This window comes from Oryzias melastigma, linkage group LG14 (genome assembly GCF_002922805.2).
Source record: "Oryzias melastigma strain HK-1 linkage group LG14, ASM292280v2, whole genome shotgun sequence".
Lineage (NCBI taxonomy): Eukaryota > Metazoa > Chordata > Actinopteri > Beloniformes > Adrianichthyidae > Oryzias > Oryzias melastigma.
In genome coordinates, this window is record NC_050525.1 from 16,638,025 (window position 1) to 16,663,361 (window position 25,337).

General features: G+C 34.0%; 1 protein-coding gene across 1 annotated transcript in view; it reads right to left on the bottom strand.

Annotated features, from left to right (window-relative positions):
* The window catches only part of ufm1 (ubiquitin-fold modifier 1), an 8,990-nt gene extending 1,745 nt beyond the window's left edge, over nt 1-7,245 (bottom strand). The window contains exons 1-5 of the mRNA XM_024266780.2: nt 7,092-7,245; nt 6,931-6,987; nt 4,694-4,751; nt 2,991-3,030; nt 1,709-1,741 (exon numbers count right to left, since the gene is read on the bottom strand). Of these exons, the coding sequence (XP_024122548.1) occupies nt 1,709-1,741; nt 2,991-3,030; nt 4,694-4,751; nt 6,931-6,987; nt 7,092-7,093 (190 nt within the window). The 5' untranslated portion in view covers nt 7,094-7,245. The remainder of the gene's footprint in view (nt 1-1,708; nt 1,742-2,990; nt 3,031-4,693; nt 4,752-6,930; nt 6,988-7,091) is intronic.
* Between the last annotated feature and the right edge of the window lie 18,092 nt (nt 7,246-25,337).

The window sequence follows — 25,337 nt, forward strand, 5'->3', positions numbered from 1 at the left end:
AAAAAAAAAAAAGACAAATTTACAAGAAAAAAAAGCATTTAGGAGAAAGCAACTAATTTATATAAAAAAGTCATGAGTTTCCAAGCAAAAAAGTTAGAAATTTACAAGAAAAAAAATCTGTAAATTTAGGAGAAAGAGAAAAAATGTAAAAGAAAAAAAGTCATGAACTTATGAGAAAAAAAGACAAATTTACGAGACCAAAAAAAAAATCTGAATTTATGAGAAAAAGATCATTAATTTAGGAAAAAAAGAGTCATAAATTTACAAGAAAAAAAAAATCATGAATTTAAAGGAAAGACACCAATGTTGTCTGTCTACTGTAGCTGTGTTGGAAGACGAAACATGTGGAGCATTTCGTGAAGCTTTTTTCCCAAATATGAAAAGAATTTACGAACCTTTTGGCAACTCAAAATCAAACTATTATTAGCATAAAAATATTGAAAAGTTTATGCCAGAAATTGAGGTCAAAGCATCACACAGACTTGGAGGAGATCTCCTCTTTCATGGAGGAAGAAATGATTTTAAGTGCAGAAATATCACTGATCTCTGACAGGTACTTTGTTTTTGGTGGCCCTAATATACTTTGTATTTTCTGAGTTTAACAGGAAAAGGGAGATTTATAGTGAGCTGATATTTAAACACTTAAATATATTTTTTTAACTTAAGAACTTGTATAAAAAAACTTGTTGTCCTGTGTAAAAAGATTTTACCTATTTTTGTTTTACTTATTTAATAATCGCTGCATAAATCACCAAAGGCCAACAAGACTGATGTAGGTCTTCAAATCATCACTTATGCAGAAAATCTAAAAAAAAAATCTGTAAATATTTTTTTTAAGAACTACAGGGTCAATTTTTCAAACTGATTAAATATTTTGGGCATTTAGTGACTGCTTTTCCTTGAGTTGGGGTCTTCATCTTTCCCTGGCGTTCTGGTGCGTTTTGGATCACCGGCCTGTTCTGTGCCCTAGATGTGATGAAGACTTAGCTGGTGGACAGATGGCTTCACATTTGCCTCCAAAAACTCCCACAGTGGTGCTTGTGGTGACTCAGTAACAGAAAATGACCCACATCCTGTCGCGGCAAAGAGGTCTAAATCATCACCTCTGCATCTCCTCACTAAATGATGCTCATTACGCGACTCTCTTATAAAGCTGACAGCCAGGCAGTAGAATCTGTGTTCTCCCTGCAAACAATCTACCACTTTTATGTTATTCCAACTATAATTTTAGTTTTCCATTGACACTTTCATGCAGCAAAATGAGCTTTTCTACTATCGCTTGATAATCAGCCCTCAAAATAGCCACACTTTTGTTCTAACAGCATTTTCCACACCTGCTAAACCTGAATCCATTGAGGCCTGATGGTTTTCAGCAGCTGGCTTCACGCCGTCTACCTCAGATCCTGCAGGAGCATTGTGGGAATGCTCACTATTTGCTAATTATTTTCTGCTCTTTGCAGCTTTGTTCCTGATCAATAAGTAATCACATTTCTGTTGTTTGAAGTTGTGTTAATAATGACCCAGTAGAATAAGATGAAATTTAAAAAGGCAATTCAGCCAAAACACACAGAATATGTGGCAAAAAAATTGAATAAACTTTATCTTTGGTCCCATCATACATTTATGTCTTTCATTTATGTCTTAATTATAACATTATGCATTATAACTAAAATGTGCAAAAGGAGTGAGTGAGGAGGTGACGGCATACCTGCAGTTTGAGCAGGGTTGATCCCTATTCCATCTGCAAAAGAAACCGTGACAGTACAAGATTACTCAAAGAACGGAGATACATACAAATGGAAAAGAAATGAGACAAACGGCTAGAATGCAATTATCTCGGCACTAACGGGTGTTTCTGTGATAAGAACAGTAAGTGGTAAAAAGAAAAAAAGTCAGTGCAACTAAATAGTTTCCGTCAAATATTTTATAATTTTAGATTGAGGTTATTTTAATGAGTTTTCCATGAGTTTCCTTTTTAATTTCTCCAACCAGGTTTTCTTTTAGATAAAAAATAATAATAATTACACCACTGATACCTGGCTTGCTTAAAACGTCTTTTAAAGATTACCTGAGAATTTTTTTTTCTAAAATGTACACTAGAAATCAACCCATTACTTTATTGTTAAAATTACAAACTGGCTATTTCCTATCGTTTTGTGTTATTTTTAAACAAAAAAATTGAAATTTGGGCCGTTAAGTTGAAGAAAGTAAAACATTGAAGCTTCTTGTCTGCTCTGTCAAGAATCTGCATCATTGGTGAAAATGTAAACAGTGTGAGAACTAGTGCTGTCATGTGATGCTTTTTCTGAAATTAATAAATCAGGACCTGTAATTAATTTATCTAATCAATCGATTTTAATCGCACATATTTTAACCTGATAACTGCTGTAAAAAGCCTCATTTTAAGATATTTTTATTTTAAAGTCATGACATTGTGGCACCGTAAAACATCAAATTACAACTAAAAAAAGTGTTTTTTGAATTTTTCTTGATATAACAGACTTCCAACCTGTCCACCTGTTACTGCATAAATACAGAACAGGAATCAATTAATTATGAATTTTTGGATTAAACATACACTCTGAAGAGGTTCATAGACTATGTATTTATAATTACATTAATGTAGAAGGAATGTAATAGATTACAATAAAAAAACAACAAGTTAGTTTGATTTCTCTGTGAGGAGTCTGGCAATCCTAAAATGAGTGACACAGAAAAAGCTGGAAAACAGTTTTAATTCTAGTTGACACGTAAAGATAAAAAAAATAATTGTGTTTTATTTTCATCAATCATCTCAAAATTTGATAGGTAAAATAATAAAAATGTTTGTTTATTTTTTAGAAATACATTAATCTTTATGAAAATATATGATTTTTAATGCACAATCCAAATAAAACATCTGACATGATTAAATGTTAATACTTTTCTACAGGTAGTTTATACATTACCATCACTTGATTTAAAAAAAAAAGATCTTTTGTCAAACTCACCATTTGTTATAACTGCACTCGTCGCTGCTGGCACTTTGAACTGTGAAGGAAATCACAATTATTCAGATTGTGTTTAAATAATTTAACAAACCAATCAAACACTTTTAGAATGAAAACTGTGATTAATGAAAAACTTCTAAAAATAAAGATTTCTGGGTGTTGGGGTGAAAACTTTAGAGCTTTCAGATTCCGAGCTGCTGACATGTATTGACAGAAAAGGCTGAGATTGGATTTACAGAGTTTTGTCTGCCAACTGTCACATGAGTCAAGCGTTAAAAAAAATATTAAAAAAATCCCAAGGGCGCTCAGGCTCACATTGGCAACACTTTTGAGAGCCCCGGGGAAACACAGACACGCTTGAAGTTTTGGTGGGAAATCACTGAGCGTGGTTACAGTAACATGTCCTACTTCAGTGTTGAACAGAGGAGGACGTGGGGCTGCTGGGATTTACAGAAGGAGTGATGGATGGAGCCGTCTGCCACCACACAGATAAGGGTAGTGAGGAAGTGGCTGCTAGCACAGCCAGGAGATCCAGCTCAATCAGAAAGTGAGGATCCTGTCACTGAATGTAAGGAATTCACTGCTAAATCCAGTAATTGGGTTGTCCTCTAATATTAAGATGCAATTCTGTGCAGCAAATCAGATTATTTGAACATTAAGACAAAAATAAAGTGCAGATAATTACAATTAATGCCATAATGAATGACTTTAATAACTGTTTTTAGCCCCAGAAGAGTGTAAAAAAGATTAGTAACTATTTTTGACCGTTTATCTCAAAGGAAAAAAACTGTCAGTGAAATAAAGCTCCATTTAAATTCTGTTTTAGAAATAAATATCCTGCTGGAAACAGCACAAGTTGCAGGTTTTCAGGCAATTCTGTTCACTCAGACAAAATTATTAATAATTAATAAAGTTTTGAGTCACAGATATATGGAGTATTAGGGCCACCATGAAAGAAAAATAATGAGTTGTTATATAAGAATAAAATGTATGAGGAAAGTCATAAAATAATAAGAAAAAAGTCATAATTTTACAGGCGTTTTCAAACATTTAAACGTGTAAGTCTCCATCCACATTACATACTGACTTAATCCATCAATCCATCCATTTATACTGATGCAATAAGACTTTAGGAATACATCCCATAATGCATTTGGATGATGATCCTGCCGACAGTGTAAACAGTGCGTCCGCTGGATATCCACTCCTACTGAGTCAAGAATTAATGAACTTTTTGCTTTGTTCTAATACTTTTTTTCCTTATAATTTTAAAACTTTTTTTTCTTAAAATTATGCGCTCCACGTCGCACATTCCAAGAAACAGTATTTGTTCTTGTTTTGCTGTTGTTAATGTCTTTATTAGTAAATAACCTTTTGTTTCATAAATTTATGACTTTCATTTTGTAAAAGTTAAATTTATATAACAAGAAATAATCACTTAATTTACACTTTATTCTCATAAATGTTTGACCTTTTTTCTTGTAATGTTACAACTTTATTTTAAAAATAACTTATTTTATAAATATTTTATATTGATTTTTTATTATTTTTTTATGGTGGCCCTAATACTCTCATTTTAAAGAAAATATATTGATTTTTAGATTTTTTTTGTGTAACTTAAAAACAAAGCAGCTTTAATGGAATTATTTTATTTTGTTAAAAAAAAAAAAACAATTTTTTTAAGCAGAAAATGGAGAGATTACCTCCTCAGCTGCAAACTTCAAAACTGCCGTGAACGGCGTACTTTCTGGAACACTTAACCTGGAAAAAGAAAAACAAATACATTAGGTGAATAACTTTAGGGAAAAAAAAAAACCTTTAGATGCAAGAATTGGTTCCTTGAAATTCCCTCTCGTTGCTTTTCATCCTGAGCCGTTAATGGACTTGAGTAAAAAGCAATTACTGTCCCGGCCGGTGTCTTCATTTTTGATTAAAAAGCACATGGTGTTCTAAGCCTTTCAGTCAGTTACACTAAAAGAGCCCCCAGATGTGCAGCTGTGCAGCATCCCATTTATTCTGATTACCACAGAGAGGAGCTGGAGACAGAGAAAAGTGAGTGAGCATTAACTTCCTATCAGGAGAATAGAAATCCTTAGATAACTCAAATTATGTGATAAATGCATTTTTATGCTGGACGTTTCACTGGGGAATAAAGCTGCTTCTGTGCTTAGAAGGACCAACATAATTGAAGACAACATTATGAAGTAAAGAAAAGAGCAAAATTATATTTTTTACTAACCAAAAAAAAAAAAAGATGTTTTTAAAATAGATCAACAAAGAAAGACTACGATAACTCATTTGGCACCAATTCCTAGACTACTTTTTTTTATAGCAGGCTGGCATGAAAATCTACAAAGAATATTTTACTTGATTGATTGATTGGATTATTTCAAGCATAGATTATGAAAAATAAAGGACAAAACACAAATATTTCAAACTCAGTACAGAATTAATGAAATGCATTGATAAGAAAATAGAAAACAAACCAAAACAAAACACACTTGGTTAATTAATTCTTGTAATTATTAACAAATGTCAAGTAGAGTTTGACTGATTGCTTGTAAAGGAGTGGGAAGAAGTGAACTTATATAATACCACCGATACTTAGTTACTTCCTTTTACAGTTTTGCATAGTTATGTAATCCCTTACATCCATTAAATCCTTACTGTATAATGCAATAATAAAATAAGATTAAAAACATACTATATCAATGTTTAAATGGTATTGTTTCTAATCAGAGACAACATCTCATTGGTTTGGAGTCATCCTGCCACAAATTTTTGAAATTGGTTTATTTCGAGCAACAAAAAAAAGATGACAAACAAAATAGAAATATATCTATATAGAGATATAGAAGCTAATGGAATATAAAAATAATAAAAAAAAAATATTGAAAATGATTGAAAAAAAATGTTTCATCTGTATTTATACATTCACAAAAAGATAATGCAATTATAATGAAATTTCAATCCTAAATATATATTTTGATTTTTTATCCCGAGCATTAAAACTAATTGAAAACTGCCATCAAAAAATGACAAACACAAATACATCAAACCAAGTTTAGATATCAATTGATCAGAATATAAAATTGACGGAAATATTAGAAGATGATGTCATCTTCTCGCCAGTGTCATGGTCATAAATAATCTTTATAAATAGACATATTTGCTCTCATAAATACAGCAGGCCTGCATTAAATCTGTTGAATGTGGAATTAGCTTGAAGAGAAGTAGGAGGAGGCAAATCTATTCAATCCTATTAAATCCATCTGGATTAGACTTGTGCAAAAATCTAGCAAGCAACTTAAAAAAGAAGGAAAAAGGGTTTAGAATGAATAAAAAAAATGCTCAGAATCTTATTAAAATACATAACATTAAGTCAAACTCTTCTTGGACAGGAAGCACACAGATTGGCCTGAAAGGAGACATTGGTTGAACTCTTTGGGACCACAGAATTTCATCACAGGCTCTGCAGGTTATTGCAGAAATCAATGTCCTAATGGACACACCCAATACTAAGGAATAGAAGATATTCTTACTGTACTCTATTTTTTTTTTTAATTTTTATTGGAGATAAAAAATTTTAAAGGGTCTTCAAAATAAAATAAAATTGTATAAGGTAGAAGTAAACCCCCCATTAAACTATTCAATATCCACATACTGCATTACTTTAAACATGATTATACCCAACCCAATTCTGATTATAAAAAAATGATAATAAATAAAACAAAACACAAGAATAAAACATAATTTATGAAGCAATGAAGTGCGAGTAAAGCCTACATTAAGCCAGGAAACGAACCCACTCCTCTGCAAATCACGTAACACACCCCTACATTAGCTTCAGGCGCTTCAACAACCGCAGATTGGAAGGAAAACGTCAAAATTTACCTTTAACTTAAACTGAACATTACTGATGATGTGTCTGTGTACTCACACTTTGTATGGCAGCCGGGGGTCCGACGTCAGCGTGATTTTAAACGTTACTTTGGACCTAAAAACGTAGATGAAAACAGCGCAATGAGCGTCGCGACAATTACTTTAGTGTTTTAAATGTGTTTGTTAAAAGTAAATTCCACAAAAACAGGTAAAACTCACATTTTTTGAACGAGCAAATCCCTATGCCACCAATATACCGACACCCGGAAGTCTGAAGGACCCCTACGCACACGTCATCACTCCCAGATTTTCATTTCAAAATCTTATTCTCGTTTATTTTTAATCTACTCATTTATGTTCACCTTATGTATGGTTTTTAAAACAATAAAAATCAACATATAAATGAGATAAAATACAATACACGACTCATCCGCAGTTGCAGACAGGCATCTCTATCGGTACCAATTTCTGAAATTACCGTAAAGAACAACAAAAACGCACTGTCTTAAAAAGAGAGTGCAACCTGTGTATTATTATTATTATTATTAATAATAATAATAATAAAGCAAAAATTTGTAAAAAGCTGTTGTTGTGGTTGTTACAAAAGTAATAGTATAGAATTATTCACAAATATTAAATACAAATAATAAAAACACCTAAACAATGCTATAAACATACATGAAATGTGTTAAATGTATTTATTTTGTGTAGGCTACATTGTAAATAATATTTTTCTTTTTTTCATTTTTATGTTTTTGAAAAAATTTTTTCAAAAACATTGATGTCATAAAGATACGTAATCTTCCATTTTATTAAATAAAAGAGCTCAAATATTACTGCACGTGTTAGCAAATGTGAAAAGAAGGGGGTGTAACTACAGAGCAGGACTGATATAGATTATATGGCTGCCAGTTGTGATTAAAAGGGAGCTTAATTTTAACATATCTCCATTTTACTTGTCAATTTTAACTGATTCTTTTTACAACTGTAAATGGATGAATACATTAAATTCCAAGCCTGCTTTAATAATGAATTATGTGTATTACAGTGAAGATAATTGACACTAGGAGGAAAAAAACACACACATACTTGCATTGTAATTAAAATCAGAAAAGAGAATTGGAACAGACTCACAGAGCAGACCCACTTCTGGGATCTTAGTTGTTAAGCTACCCCAGAAAAAAATTCAAATGAGGAAGAATTTTGTGTGTAGAGGATGTTCAAACCCAGGAACACAACATAGCAGAACAGAATTCACAAGCATGTGTTGCACTCTATGAGAACAATGGTGTATCCCATTTAGAGATGCTAGTGTTTTGGGCTCAAAGCCAAAAAACAATCCACAGCACAGTTCATGTACCCTAAAAAAGAGAAGCAGTTGTCACTTTTTAGTCAAAAGCTACACATTAGTTCTCACTTGACGTAAAAAAAGATTGTGTCTTTGTTCTTGCTTTAAAAGTTTGATACACATTGTTCACAGGAAGTATGAGGGCACGTTTTTACCCCAAAAAATATAACAGGTTGCTAATAGGAATCATTTAATAGTGGGAAGAAGCTCATTTTAAGGGTCTAAGAAGGTTCAGTCTGACACCTCTGACAGAAAAACGTATTCACAGTGTGAAAAAGACGAGTGAAGGTCCCAGGAAAGAAAAAATATTTTTATGTTGAAAACTTATCATGTTAAAGGCATGCAAAATATGAAAAACAACTAGTCTGTTCTCTCCAAAACTTTGTAGAATGAAGTTTTTTTGCAAACTCTAAGCAATATAAATATGAGATAACTAAATAAAAAAGAAGGTAAAGGTGAAAAAAGGAGTAACATCATTTGTCTGAACCACAAGTAAAAAAATAAACAGTCGTAATACGCAAGACGGTAAAACGTTTTTTTGAAAAGGTTTGTTAGTAAAAAGTCCAGAGTCACAACAGTGTAAATAAAAAAAAAACAAATTGCTATTTGAATAGTACATCACTGTAATAATTTTAACAGGCGAAAAATGAGAGAAGTTCTTTTTAAAAATACAACTAAACACTGATTAACCCCCAGTGGTCCCTGAACTCAGCGCTGAATTTGAATGTTGCTGACCTGGCATTAGTATAGTAATCACTCAAAATGTAATATTAGGGTTTCAAAAAGGTCATTTGAAATTTTTTGCTTAAAATGAACAGAATTTTCACACATAATTGTGCTTCTTGGAATAAATTTTTGGCAGATAAATCATTTAGATGAGTTTTGCTTTTCGGGTAGTTAAAGGGTTAATAAAATAAAAATTACTACAGACTGAAGAGCTTAACTTAGATTCTATAGAGTTTTTGAATTCTCATAGCATTTAAACTGTTCTGTTGTTTACACCGTGCTTTATATTCTAACTTGAAATGTTGTTCTTTTACCATCAAATAGTTATAAATAAGCAGAGCATCTGTCTTAAGATTCATGAAGTTTCTGGTAAAACCTTTGTATTAGCTGATCAGGGATATTGATACATTTTCAAGCTGCCACCTTCAGAAAAAGAGCACAGGTTAATCAGTCCATGAAAATTCCATTACAGGGGACTAATGCACTCTGTTAAGTCTCTCCATGCAGTAATTAAAAGTAAGAGTTCAGATTTGTGTTTTCCAGGCTTAAATATAAGATTATGTTTCATGCTTCACATCCTTGTGCTGAAACTGTAACCGATTAGACCATTTTGTGACTTGACTTTTAATTTTTGTTCTATAGTGTCCCTTTAGCTCGGCTCAGATTTGCTACTGTTTTTTTAAACCAGGTGTGATCATCTCACCTTATGGTTATTGGATTAAAAATGTCAACTTGCATTTGATATTTCCAAATATTAAAATTAGTCATTAACATGTTTACCAGATGCAGAAACTTGAGTGAACTTCACTTTTGGATGGAGCCAGATGGCTTGGCATTTCTTGACATTTAGCTTTTGCATTATTATGTTATATTTTGAATGAAAGCTTTTGGAAAGATGGCATTTTTAGAGTGTTGTGACCTTCAGCTGTGGTGAACTTTGCAGCGCTTCTCTGTTAAGACCTCTCAAACCATTCATGAATACACTTTTGTGACCCAATCTCCCTATTTTTTTTTATTTTTCCAAATAATCGCAACTTCATGTGAAAGCCTAAAAATATTTTTTAGCTAGAGTTCACATACACTGTCTCTGTTTTTACATAGCAGTCTTCTTGAAAAGATGCATATTTTATTGCCTTCAAAGTAAAAGCACAGTCCTGAAAAGCCCACGGCTCCAGTAGTAATGATTGATGCCACAATGAAAAACCTCTGATGCCCTTTTGAACCATTTCTTTTGCTGCTTTACTGCTGTCAAAACTAGATTTATCGCACTGTGTCATCTGATCAAGTATTACCACAGGAACAAAAGGTTAGCAAACTGTTAGGAGACAGTGACCCAAATAACACTTCATAGTTTGCTAAAGTCGGAAATCAGTGGCCTTCAGAGCATAAATAATTCCCTCTTTGGTTTCTGTTCTGCAGCTCAGTGGCTGCTGCAGAGACAGCCCTCACAGCCTCACTGTCACGTCCACGTACAGTTGAAGAAAAACACATCATCCTCTTATACAGTGGAGGCGTGTGCTTGAAATGCTTTCTTTAAAGTATACAGAAAAGTGTTGCCTTTTCTTAATCTGCAAACGTCTGTCAGCTTTGCTGGGAAAATTAGCCGTTGCGTTGGCGAAAACGACATTTTGAAAACAAACGCTCACCTAAAGACTTGAGAGTAATGAAATGTGTTGAGTTTTCAAAACTATGTTTTTTGACACGCGTTTTTTTTTTCTTCAAATTTTGGCCAAGGGGTGCAACCATTGACTGTATAAGTAGGATCTGGACTGAGCAACCCCTCCCTTTTCGTGTTCTAAATAGGAAGTACCCGCGGGTTGCAAGAAAGCCAAAATCATATAGACTTCCATTGATAAATAAACAGTTATTTCTCAATCATTTTAGAATAATCATTCTTGCTCTGATGCTTTCTTCTTAACACATTCTTTCTAATCCTATTTTTTTTATATATATTTTTCTTTATCGCAAGTTAAACAATCAATGCTTGCTATGTCCAGTTCATACTTATACAATCAATGGATGCGACTTATATCTGATATTCGTAAACATAAATAGGCTAGTATTTAAAATGTTTCCACTAACAACCACCAGAGGGCACTGTAGTTGTTCATATAAGTTTTTGCTGCCGATAACAACACAGAAGAAGGAGTGCCACCCAAAACAATCAGACAAAACGTGAAGGAGATGGTTTGTGTTAACTTTTTCCCTTCTCGTTGCACTTTTCTCCTAAAAGTGCAACTTATACGCCAGAGCGACTTATATAGGCTGTGTCCGAATGCTTTCCTTAATCACTTTATTGTGTGTTCCATATTTTTAAATTCTCTCCAAATCTACAATTCCAAAATCAAGTGCCCACTTTGCAAAAAACCTGTGTGCATCGATGTTTGCTACAGGAGTGAATACAGACCACAGTGCATTACAGTCAAACAATTTTTGTGGGAAAAAAAAAAAAACATTTTTAAACGATTTTTTTAATAAACCATCCACATTTTCATCATCAGAGTCATAAATAGATACAGTTAGATTAGATTTTCACTTCGTAAAACTGGTGCAGTTTAAAAAAAAAGAAAGAAAAGTAGTGAGCATGGTGTCCGAATTTCTTTTAAAATCCAGGGCACTGAAATTTAGCAGTTAGGGATTGGAGTGGGAATTCGGACATAGCCATAAAGTTTTTTCATCTTAATATAGACTTATTTCTTAATAAATATATTTTTTTGCTTCTGCGACATGGGCCAATTCTGAATTATTCCCGTTCCCTTCTTCTTCCTCTCCCTCCAATTGTAGGGGCATTTGAAGGTGTAGGCTTGTCTGAAATAGGTTTTTGAAGGGGAAACCTAAACGGTGGAGGGCTCTGTATCCGTCTGCTGCAAGGCTGTTCAAAACCTATTTCTTCACATGCGTGTGCTCTGAAGAACGGAAGTTAACATGTAAATGTTAGTAATGACTTTGTTTTAGCATGACTTTTTCAAAGTTGTAAAATCAATATTGTTATGTATTAGTAGTAAGAACGTAGTAAGAACGTCATCGAGTGGTAGTGACGTCAGATTTAGAAAACGCAATTTTTTCACAACTCTATTTAAAAAAGTAAATCAGGAGGAAGGGAGAAGCTGTAGGGGTTACTTTGGTGCGACGTATACTCTAAAAAATACGGTACTTATTTGTAGATTTTATATACATTTTTTTAATACAGGTTTTTCTAACATTCTTAAAACATTTTTTCAATAAAATCTCCATTAAATCTGACACAGATGTATTTAAAAAATGATCATTTCTATTTGCAGTGAAAGAATTGTGATAATATTAATCTAATCAGAATATCGCAATGTGCCTTTAATTTATAATGAATTACCCGTTTGAAAACTAGTGAAGTTTACACCTCAGGAGGATGCCCCCCGTCACTCTTCTCATGTTTACTTATTTTGCATAATCCGCTGCATACTGAGCCGTAATTAATTTGAATCAGAGAGTAAGCCGAGCCTGTTCTAAAATTCAAAGGGCAAGAAAAGCAAAGCGCCACAGCAGCAAAGCCAAAACATGATCAGATGCTTATGAAGATATAGAGACACACAGAAAAGTTATGTTTTCCAAACTCCAATTAATATTATGGACAGATTCATTTAAACTTAGTGTACAGAAACTCCCCAGCGGCTCTGCAGGAAGCAGGATATCTCCAGAGCTGAACAATGTGAACCACTGATGCGTGTGAGGACCCAAATCTATATATGATTACATCAAGACACATCTGTTTTCTTTCTCGCACACATGCAAATTGACAACACAATCCTGCGAATCTCTGGGTTGAAGAGTAATCAAGTTTCCTGCAAAACAGACCCCAAAAAATGAAAACTATGAAAAAAAAACTTACAAAAATTTATATATTTTATATGAAAACATGTTACATAAGTCAATGTGAAGTGTCAGCCTATAAGGTAAAAATGGTCTGAAAATTTTTAAAAACACGTATTCTTTGAAACTTTTGGATTCCTCTTCTTTGGTGTGGAAAAACCTCCAAATAGTAATTAAAATTCTTATTGGATAAAATACTTTTCAAAAATATGTTCTAGTTCAGTGTTCAGAGGAAATATTAATTTAAATCACAACCTAAAAATGTGTTATTTTTTGACAAAAATAATATTAAACTTAATTTTGAGCCATATGACATTTCACATAAAGATGTATCTATATACTAATTTAATTTAGACTATTTTAAAAGACTTTATCTTCTAAACCTTTATTTATACAAATAAATAAATGTAACTTTTTGGATGATAACTTTGGTCGTACATGTTACAATTGTGTTTTTCTTAAGTTTTAATATTATTATATTAGTTATTAAACATATTTAAATATTTAAAGTACAGCGTAACACATTTACTACACTTTCAGTTTCATTTCCATCACAAAACGCACTTTGAAAGATATGACATGACAAAAAAATCTTATGTCATGTTAATGTATTAATCCTTGTTCTAAAGGTTAATGTTAAATTTACTCAAAATACATAATTTAAACATCTCAATATTTGACAGACATCTAATTTACCTGATTTTTTAAATCATTTTCTTTCATTTTCTTCTCTGTAACTTTTTCTTTTACCATATAAACCCCCCTGCCACTTGACAATTGCTTTGGACAAGCAATTTTTAAAAGGTTTTTGCTTTAAATCCTTAGAAATACATTAATGTGTGGTGGAAAGTGACAGTTCGGGACATCATTTGATGAAAAATATATTATCTTACATTCACAGTAATAGAGCATTCACATCGTTTGTCCATTATTTGGTTAAATTGATCAAACACAATGAAAGTACAAATCCTGGCTCAGATACAAAAGCGATAAACAGTCTGTAATGTATTTGTATTATAATATTAATAAGTCATTTATAATTAAACTTTTTGCAAGTTCCTCTTAGAATAAATCTAATTTATCTAAATGACCTCTTTTTGTCATTCTAAGCATATCTATAAATCTCCTTCAACAGAATGTCATTCCTCCTGACAGGTTGGTACCCCAGTGGCAGAAAGCATCGAGACGTCAAAGTGACATCAAGACAGAAGCACACTAAAGGGCAACAGCTAAAAGCACACAAGCATTTATTTTAATTACACATTTCATCCTGAACAAATCAGATGTTGCTGGAAAGGATGCATTAAGACCCAAAGATATGAGATGGAGAATGGGAGAACAGTGTGTAAAAATATGAAAAGAAAAATTGACAAGAGATATTAAAGCAGAAAGGGAAATCCAAACCACAAACAAATACAGCAAACATTTATGTTAAAGATTTGGTGATAAAGTAACAAAAAAAAAAAAAAAATCTGTCATATTGATTCAATTTTCTCTAAAGGTTGTGCAGCAAAGAGACAAATTATTCTATAATTTTCCCAAATTTAAGGTAGTTTTCCTCAATTTTCCATAATTGCAGGTTCGGCAGCTTCACCATCAACCTTAATAACCTGAATATTTGGCTGCGTTCTCATTTAATCCCACGCTAAACTCTTTCACCATCAGTGCCACTTCTCTCCCTCAGCTTGTGCCTTCTAAAACATTTATTGTGCGACCATGATTTCAGAGGAACCCTTTGTCCTCGTTTCAGCTCATCTTGCCAAAATCTGCATCCAATTTGCCGTTTATCATCTGTCTCTCTTTGTCCTCCCTCAAAAACGCAGGATTGAAGGCTGTTCTCGGGGTTTAAGCGTCCTTTCATCACGGAGACGGATAATAGTCGAGGAGAGGGCCCTGCTGGTACTCCTCCCCGTCTCGTATTCTTCAAAGGTCACTCAGAAGCATGCAGAATTTCACAATCGATACAAATAGCACCATCAGTGATCACAACTCTCACTGGTATCAGGAACAAAACATAACTGATGTGAACAGGAAAAATATTTTACTTTCTTGTTGAAAATTGATTTTATTTTACATTTGGAACTCTTCATTTTTATATTCCATTTTTTATCATAGTATAGTTTCTTATACATTTTAAGACAATTGACTGTTTTTGTAGGATGTGTGCAGTGTTGGGGGTAATGCATTCAAAAGTGACAAATTACCTCAGTTTAATTATTTTTGTCAGTTTTGGTAATTAAATTAAAATTACTAGACTAAAAAAAGCCTCATTACTTCATTACTCACATTTTGGTGCAGAGAAAACCATCTTGGTTAAATGAAACAAAACAGATAGGCCTCCTAAAAATAAATAAATAAATAAAAAAAGAGTTACTGACTGAATTTTTTTATGTGAGTAGAAAAAAACTAAAGTAAAGTAATGAGTAGTAAATTATTTTTGAATTTGTGGAATGAGTAATGTAATTGAATTAGAATTTCATCCAATAACTAAAATAAAGGATTACTCTATAAAAGTACTGGATGTGTTTGTTATTATGATTGCTAATTTTAACTACTGGTTGATATTATTAATATTTATGTATTTATAATATTTATGCATGTAAAGCAATTTGAGTTATTCTGTAGCTGGAGAATTGCTATATAAATAAAATTAAACTTAAATGTATCACTTTAAAAATTTGAATTTTACTTCTTGTCATTAACCGTTTTCCTGTGATAATGAGATCCACTTTCGCATTATCATGAGAAAAACGAAGCTTGTTTTTTTTGTGATAACAAAGAATATACTTTAACGTGTGGTGTCAAACTTAATCGCACAATGGGGCCAAAATCCAAAACACACCTTAGGTTGCAGGTTGAACAAGATTAACATTTATAGAACACTCTAAAACTAACATTTTTAAACTATAAAAACGTAACTTTTTAACAAAAATATGAATAAAAACCGGCAGGAATATTATAACAGAATAAATCAACTTAAACCTTAAATAAATTTCTCTTCATAAAAAACTTGGGGCCGTTAATAACAACAAAATGATCTGGCAGGCTGGATATAATTACTCAAAGGGCAGGATCCGGCACCCGGGCCTTAACTTTGAATCTCGTTATCATGAGATAATGGTAAAAAAAAACAAAAAAGTAGGAGTTTTGAACCTGGCGCCCTTTTTTTTTTTTTTTTTTTTTAGATTTTCCTGCTGAAAATGTTTCAATAATTCTTGTAACTTTCAGTTTTAGTCCTGATTTTTGATTCTATTTTATTTTGTTTTCTCTTTTCGCACATTTAAATGGATTCTGTCCTGTATTGGATTCTGGTTCCATGTTTGTGCTGCAGTATTTTCCCTTTTTGATCAGGTTATTTTTCAATGCCTTTCCTCAGGAACACCAATGTTTATCCACTTTTTTAACCATTCAAATTTCAGACTCCCTCCCTCTCATGTTTATGCATTAAAATCGTGCAGAAATGATATGTGTTTATGCCTTGTTTTGGCTTCAGTGTTCCTCACATGATGAGAGCTTAAACACTAATTAGAGTCCAATTATTTCATCCCGGTCGCCTTTTGCTTGTTTTTTTCAGATGCAGTCATGGTGTCTATATTTAGAAGAGGAAAATCTGTGCTGTTGCCAAACCGCGGCATGGCTTCTGTGTTGGCGTGTGTTGGTGCTGTGAAATCGTACGCTGCATTTTCAAACGTGATGATCTGAGTAATGAAGGCGAAACTGCTCCGTGGACAGTTGTCTTGCAGGGGAAGGCTTTGAATCCTGTTGTGTGGAAAAACCTGCAGGAGTTCTCTGTGCTCGCTGTTATCTCATGCATTCTAACTCCAGCCAAGGATTACACGTCTGAGCCCAAATGAATCGTAAAAAAGAAATGCAAACTGCAAAAACAGGATTTTTAGAAAGTAAAAAAACAAATATTAAAAAAAGAAAAAAAAAAGCTTGCAATGAAAAGAATCTTTAGAATTTGTTTTTCAATAGAAAAATAATATTTAAAAAAATGTCTAGTGACTAGAATTTTCTTTTTAAAACATTGTTAGACTTATGTCAGTGTATTTATATTTTGCTGTGCAGCAATTTAAAAAAAATAAATGGGGAAGTGGTTATTTAATTTGTGTAAAAAATGAAGGAAACATTACAGGAACATACATTTACAACAGGCTCTTATTTTTAATAAATAATTTTGATTTTGAACTAGAAGTTTGAATTTTTAAATGATCAGATGATACATGGTAATTTTTATATATATTTCTTATTTCTTCAACTGAGATTTGATTAAATTTGTTTGCTGACAGCCCTAAAAGTATTGGAGCATTTCTGTGTACATTTAAGGCAAAAACAAATAAATATTTCAGTAATCCATGCAGGTTCAGCTTGCTGGACTCTGTTACGGCTGTCATGGCATTGTCGGTTAAAGGCATAGAAATGTTTTGACGAACAGAAATGTCTGATTTCACCTATAGAGCCTAAAACACTTCAAAAGAAAACAAAATCCTAGGATAATTTTGGCTCTTTTTTTGGCAATTCGTGATTAAAATATCAATGATTATATAGCAAAATCAATAAAAATATGCATTAAAAAATGTCTTGTTGGTAAAAAAATTAATGTGGAACTCCAAAAACACGTCTTTGCAACAGATTGGGCTCACTGGTTTGATACATTTACTATAAATTCAATTTCAAGCTGAATCCGGCTTAAAGGGCAAAAGCGCTCAGGGGAAATAATAGAGGCTTCCCGCTGCAGGAAACCCAGGAAAAATGTTGGACTAAAATTAATAGATTTGCTTAATAAAGAACAGAAATCATATCACAAAGCACTCCTGCACAGAAGAGAGCGGAGACTGTATTTGTTTTCTGTTTTAGCAGCATAATCTCCTTTACCTCGCAGTGAAGTGACAGATAAGGCTATTAACATTTAAAGCGCTTACACTCAACAGTGTGAGCACAGAAATGGAAGCATACTTCATCTAATGTGCATTGAATTCTGTGTCCAGATGACTGAGTATTTAGTAGTTTACAAATTGGTTCTTAGTATTTTAATGCCACAGAACATTAGTTGAGGCTTGAGAATAAATAACATGCAAGTCATGTACTTAGTATTGGATGGATTTTTGCAGCGTTTGGTTTTGGTGAGCCACTCAGTCCATCTTAATGTAAAATAAGTGAGGACCTCGACCAGAAAGGAACCTTTTTTTGTCATGCAAACATTTTTAAACTTTTATCTTTATTTTTTTCTCTATTGACCTGTTATATTTATTCTTGCCATCTAAAGCTGCGTTCACAGCCAGTGTGATTCATGGGCATCCAGTTTTTGAAAGTCAGACATGGCGGTCTAGTGGCAGAGCAGACATTGTTTTGTTCTGACTGCCTTTTACTAATTTTAACTTGATTTACTTGTTAGAACATTTAGCTAAAATGTTTTATTTCATTATTTTATTAAACTTAAATGTCTTTTTTTTATCATGTTTTGTGGTATTTTACATGTTAAAGTTCTATTTTACTTTTATTATTTAAGGCTTTGCTCGGTCAAGTCCCGATGTACATCTCTGACCTTTTAACCCCACACTCTTCGGCCTGATCCTTGAGGTCTACTAACCAAAACCTTTTAAGGATTCCAACAACCCACTTTAAGACTAGAGGAAGTCTTTTCCCTTTAAGTCGATGTTCCTCATCTTTAAAACTCGATCCCAATGTCGCTCAGATTGACTCTGCTGAGTGTTTTAAATCCTAGGTCAAGATGTTTTTATTTAGGAAAGCTTTTAGTTGATTTCAGGCCTTGTTTTATTACTATTTACTGTGTTTTGCAATGTTTTTATTTTTTATTATTATTATTATTTAATTTTATAGCCATTTTATGCTCCTTTTGGAAAGCACTTTGTGATTCTTTCTGGGAAAAGTGCTATAGAAGTAGACATTCTATCCTATTCTATTCTATTCTATTCTATTCTATTCTATTCTATTCTATTCTATTCTATTCTATTCTATTCTATTCTATTCTATTCTACTCTACTCTATTCTATTCTATTCTATTCTATATTTCTTCTTCTTCAGTGCATTTCAGATGGCACGATAACGCATCATAGCAGAAACTATGCTTTTAGAGTTCAAACACCTGAACTCTGCCAAAGAATTTAACCATTGGACTGATGATGTAATCAGCAAGCGGAGTCCAAAATCGATATAGAGGAGAATGTGATCGTTCTCCCCCTAAACTTTATGATATTTTCCTTTTTTTTGTTTTTTTTTTTTATAATAAGAAGATAAGGTCCTCCAGCTGTTCTCTTGTTGTTTTCCTCCTTGGACTATTGCAGGACACTAAATTGTCAAATTGTCCTGCACTGTCACTATACTGTCAATGGTTCCATAGCTCACACGATGAGGCCATTAGGTTTATGAACACATTTTTGAACAAATTTCCAGCAGCAAATTTGTGTATGAATGGAAGCAGAGGCAAAGTTGCCACGCAAATCACGATCAGTGTGAACACAACATAACATATAGTCTTATTGTGTGACCTGAATGTTGTCTGAATAAAATGGTTTAAAGTAAGCTTTTATTTTGCTTGAAAACGCATGACACAAGGTCTCCAAATACTTTGTGTACATTGTGTTTATGCTACAAAATCAAAGAGTATTTCACATGAATTTTAGGTCACTTTAAGGGAATGGTGTTCACACTGATTTGAGCTGCTGCCTCAAAGCGAGGAAATTCTCTCTTTGAATCCTGTCTGCTGTGCTTCTGTGGGGAGTTTCCCCTGAGCTTTCATCTACAATCCAAAAACAAAGATGATGGTGATGTTAAATTCTGTCACTGTGCATGTGTTTTTCTTATCAAATACCATTTCTTTGCTTATTTTATTGGTAGAAACACAACAAAGCAACAATAAGGTTTGTACTAAGATCTGTCTCTGTATTCAGAAACATCTACAATCCTTTTTATCTGATTGTTCTTTCATCAAAAATCCTCTGTTTGCTTTGTTTAATTGAAGAGCTTCCAGAATTCCTGCTGCTTGATCCTGCCTTTCATGGTCAGCTGCTTTTTTGTTTTATGTTTTTTTTCTTTTTTCTTTAAAAAATAATCGTCTCATCGTGTTTTAAAACTTGTTACATTGTACTTCCAATATTTGAATCCAATGTCTCTCGATAGTCATAGTTTTTCATATTCACTTTTTTAAAATATATATATTTTTAATTAATTCATAACTATTTCTGCTTTAAATACTGAAAAGTGTACTTTAAAAGTAACAATAACTTTAAAATATTTACAAAGCTGGAGCAATGACTACTATTCAGAACGTATTTTAGTATTTTGGATATACAAAGTGTCATGCAACATCTTTGTATTGTTGCTACTTGTTTTGTTGGTCCACATCTTGCAACAATTATGCTCCTCTCTGGTTTACCTACTCAAGAAATAAGTTTGCTGCTCCACTTAAACAGTTACAGGACTTTGTGACAAAAAACAATCCCAGACAGTCTAATCTGTAAAATATTGGATTTGTTGCTCCTGAATTGTAGGAGTCAATACGGCACGACTTCTGAACAGAGAAATATCGGTTTAGGATCAAGTTATTTCACAAAGAGAAATAATTCACATTGTCGTTTGGCAGGGTGACAGTTTAGCAGCCTAGCGGGAGAGTGTTCGCCTGAGTTTGAATTCCTGGTTGAATCAGACCAAAGGCTCAAAAAGTAGTTCCCTTCATGACCCTTGGCATTTACACTTCAATGTATGAAAACTAAGAGAACTTTACCCATAAAACCAAAAGTATATAACAACAAAGCATTGCCAGTTAGGCAAGGTTTTTTCTTTTGTTTGTTTTTTTGTTTTTGGTCTAGCAGTTTATCTGTTGTGCTGTGGACGTGAACAGCGGCAACCTTTAAATTGATCAATTTCACTTATTGCCAACATTTGAACGAAGTGATTTTTGGGAATCCAGCAGGAGCTCATTAGAAATACAATTCTGGACTTTTGGCATAGAAGCTAGCTATGCTAATTTCCTAATATTCCTTTGTTTACACTTTCTCCTGCTAGCTAATAGCGCCTCACAAGCCCAAGCTAGCATTAGCGTAAAAAAAAAAAAAAAAAAAAAAAGAAACTGAGCAGAATCAGAGACTATGCAGACATACAGTTTTGAGCCGGAAGCAGCTCAGATGATGAAAATGAAGAAGTTAATGGATTTATTTGTCTACAAGTGGATACTTCAGAATAGTAGGGGAGTATAGGTTTTAGCCCTTCTATGCCAGTTGTTGCATCACAACTCTGAGCTTTTTTTAAAAATCTAGTCCAACATTATTTGTATACAGATTTTTTTTTAATTTAACCTTTATTTAAACAATTGAAACCCATTGAGATCAGGGTCTCTTTTTTAAGGATGACTTGGCCAAAAGGTCAGAAGTACGCATCATATAAATGGGATTACAGTATAAAACAAATATTAAACAAAATTATGCCTCTAGGATGTTTAGAATATATAATTGTAAGTGTAGGTGAAATAAAGTGACAGTGATTTTTAAGAGTTAATATAAACTGCTTTTCGGAGAGAGCAAAAATTGTGCAAAATGACGTGTCATGTAGTGGTAGTCAGTGTTGGGCATCTCACTTCAAAAAAGTAATTAGTTATAGTTACTAGTTACTTCTCCCAAAAAGTAATTGAGTTAGTAACTCAATTACTGCATCTTCAAAGTAATTAGTTACTTGGAAAAGTAACTCGTTTTAAATTACTCTTTAAATATGGTTTCCAAATAAATAAATATGGTTTATGATTTTTTCACTACAAATTTCAGCCCTCACAACCGAATGACCCTAATAACTGCACAGGCTGTCTGAACAATCAGCTATGTATCTCTGCAACTTAATGGTTATCGCAAAATACAGATTAAAAGAGAAAAAATTAGTAAACAAAGTAAAAAGTGCCAATAAGCCTCAAGAAAAAGGCAGCAGGACTGATCCTGGAGCCAAGAAAAAGCAGTCCACCACTATGTCTGTTTGGCTGTAATATAAATGAACCATTTCTTTTTCTGGGCAACTGTTCTTTTACATGAGCATGTTAAGTCAGTTAACAAATGTGTTAGTCTACCTTGTCCATATCTAATTTAATTTTCAATGCAGCCTTTTTTTTAATTCATTCCAACAAAGAAATAAAAAGGAAAGTCATTCATCATGATGCACAACCACTGAATGAACCCAAACACCCCCTTTCAACGAGAAGGATACATTTTTTTCCCTGTCAGACCATAATAATACAGCTATACAAACTCCAAGTTTTACTAAATTTGTTTTAGGACAAACTTTCATGAATTAATGTGATATTGTCTTTCAAAATTTTAGCAAAGCACAACTCCATTTTCTTGCTCATCCTTACAGTAAAAAAAGATAATTGTGGTTTTGCCAAACTCTTTTACTTAATGAATGAATGAGTGGCTGGATGCCTCAGTTGGCTGCTTGCAGGACTGGTGCATCCGATTTGCCAAACATCCCTATCAGTATATACATACATACATATCAGTAATGTGTTGCATATCGCTGAAAAGCCACTATAAAGTGTTGGTTACAAGCGAAGAACCATTTTTCTCTGCAGATCAGCTAATTCCCGTTTATTGTGTAAGGAGTTAGAGTATGTCAAAGAGCATTGCAGGTTTTGATTTGCCTCATTTCCACTGAGCAGTCTGGTACGGAGGAGTTGTACGGGATGGACCAGTTAATTCTGATTAGCATTTTTACTCAGTTAAGCCTGGCTTCCACTGAGTGGTTTGTTTTCTTGGCGCATGTGTGGTGTAGATCACTAGCGTGTCATTGAGTCATTGTACTGCGATGACTAGAAAAGGAACAACAATGGAGGTCATCCAGCAGCTCGTCTTTTCTTGCTTTACTTTTTGTACAGCAGGTATAACAGGAAATTAATGCTGTTTGAAAGAAGATTGCGGGTGGCTAAGAAGGATACCGCCGCAAAGATGAAAACAATGGAAATGCTAGCTTAGCGCTATACAGGTTCTTTCTTATGTCATCCTCACTTTCTGCCAAATCAGCGGGTGGCTACAGTGACTCCGCCCCAGCCGTCCCATTCCATTTTTATATGGACCTACAACAGATGGAGGCCGTCAAGAAGCACAGTTCGGCACTTTAATGAGTCAATTTTACAATGGAAAAGCTTAAAATTGTAGGGCAGTTTGTAAGAGGACCCCGAGTAAAAGTACCAAAACAAAAGACAAGTTTAAGAGTTTTATTGTAGAGGAGTCTTATCGTCCTGGGGTCAGGCGAGACCGGGGCTGAGAGCTGTAGCTTGGCAGGCTGACTTGAGGGCAGAGCAGGGTGACTTGAAGGGAGAGCAGGGTGACTTGAAGGGAGAGCAGGCTGACTCGAAGGCAGAGCAGGCTGACTTGAAGGCAGAGCAGGCTGACTCGAAGGCAGAGCAGGCTGACTTGAAGGCAGAGCAGGCTGACTTGAAGGCAGAGCAGGCTGACTTGAAGGCAGAGCAGGGATTTGCGAGCTGAACGTCATATCAGGAATGGAAATCTGGACATTGGGCTTTAAGGTAGTGTAGAATCTGACTGGGGAAGGCTGGAGAGACAAGGGATAAGTAGCTGGTGGAACAGGTGAGGCAGATGAGCAATCAAGGTAGTGAAAGGAGAGGCTGAGTGGAGTTCAGGCATGACAAAAATACCGGATCAAACTGAACTGCCCAGTGGAAACGAGGCTATAAAGACACCTCAGATGTTAAAGGGTCAAAGCTTAAAATGCAAAAAAACATAACTGTTAAGGTCACTGGTTAATAATCTTTTTCAACTAAAATCAAGAATATTTTTTGACTGACATGTGCGGTGTATGAGGGGTGGTAAGTGGTTATGTTCAGGTGCTGGACTTCCTTCCAGCTAAGGATTTTCAGCCGCCATCTTGTCTGCAACCAGGTCCCCCTCTCTGGGTCTCCCTGTACCGGTCCCCAGGCTGGATAAAATACAGGGTTGTGTTAGGAGGGCATCCGGTTTAAAACTTGGCCAAACCAAATGTGTGACAGCTGATTTCCTGTGGCGACCCCTGCCTAAAGGTGAACACCAACATTTAGCCTCACATTTTGATGAAAATGTCTGTGAAATTCTGGAATCTGTGGTTGAACATTTCATATACTGTATTATTGTTATTTTAGGTTGTTGTTGCTGCTGCCTTAGGGATTTTTTTTTCTGACTCTGTGGTTACATGTTTCTTAAAAGAAACAAAATTAGCGAGAATCTGGAGTGTAAGAAAATTGCTTCTACCTCCATAATCGCTGAGGAAAAAGAAGATAACGAGCAGAAAAGAGACTAACTACACCTTTTTCTGTCTCCTCTGTATTTCTGGCTTCTTGTAGCTGCTGGATGATTATGAATTAAAAAGAAAGGATGATGCAAGATATCAGGATGTGTGGAAGTACCAATGCAGAGAATGAGACATCGTTTGTCTCAAATATTACTTTGTGAGGTTTCACGCAGAACAATAATGGATGTGTTTTGTCAGAAAAAGAGAAACAATCATTTCATCGCCGCCAAACAGGAGAACAAAAGAACTACCTCGATAAACCACTTGTGGCTGACGTTAAATAAAAGCACCAAAAACAGTCATGGCTGGAAACTTTCCACGTCAATTATTACCCGTTTTTTCTAGTCATTATTTTGTTGAGAAATCTCTGATAATTTAGTGCTTAAATTGCCAACAAACCACCAGGACTCCCAACAATATTAAAAATATATACTCTGAGCAAACATTTATTGCACAGAAGGTTAGACATAAATAAAGAATTTTATTCTCTGAGGAAACCTGGTGATCTAATATTAGATGTCAAGTTTAAAAGTGTGAGTCACAACACATACTTGTACAGCCATCTGTCTGAATCTGCAGCATCTGTTGGGTATTTTCCATCCTACCTTCACTTCAGTGTCATCTGTGGATTCATTAGTTATACTGAATTAAAGCTTTTTGTTTTTCATTTGATCTTCTTTCAGCTGCCTTTTTTATTTAATTGGCATTTATTGACCATTTTATTTTTGAATTAGTGCTCTTCCTCCAGCCATCTTAACATATTTCCATAGGTTTTGCTTTTCTTGGTTGAAGTATGTGTTTCTGAAAGCTCTTTGGATATTCAAAATGCCCCAAGGCCTTACTGCTTTTATCATCGATGCTTTGTTAACATCATTAAAGATGCAGAATGTGTTGTTGCTCTCTTTTCCAATTAAAATAACATTAAGAAAAAAGCTCTTGTGGTACATGTGAAACAAGTGTTTTGACTTAATTTGCTTATACTATATGCCACATGCCCTCTGGGATGATGAATAAGAACTCGAGAGGAAGCAGATTCTTGGAAACAGTGTGTTTGCACGAAAGCACTTGTCTAGGGTCGTGTAATATCACTGTGAAGGAGCATGGAGGTGAAATAATTAACACAAATGTCTTCAGACTCCTTACAGAAACTTGAAGTAAATCTAAATGACATGGCTTAATGCAGTGTTTTTCAACCAGTGTGCCGCGGCACACTAGTGTGCCGTGAGAGATGGTCAAGTGTGCCGCGGGAAATTACCCATTTT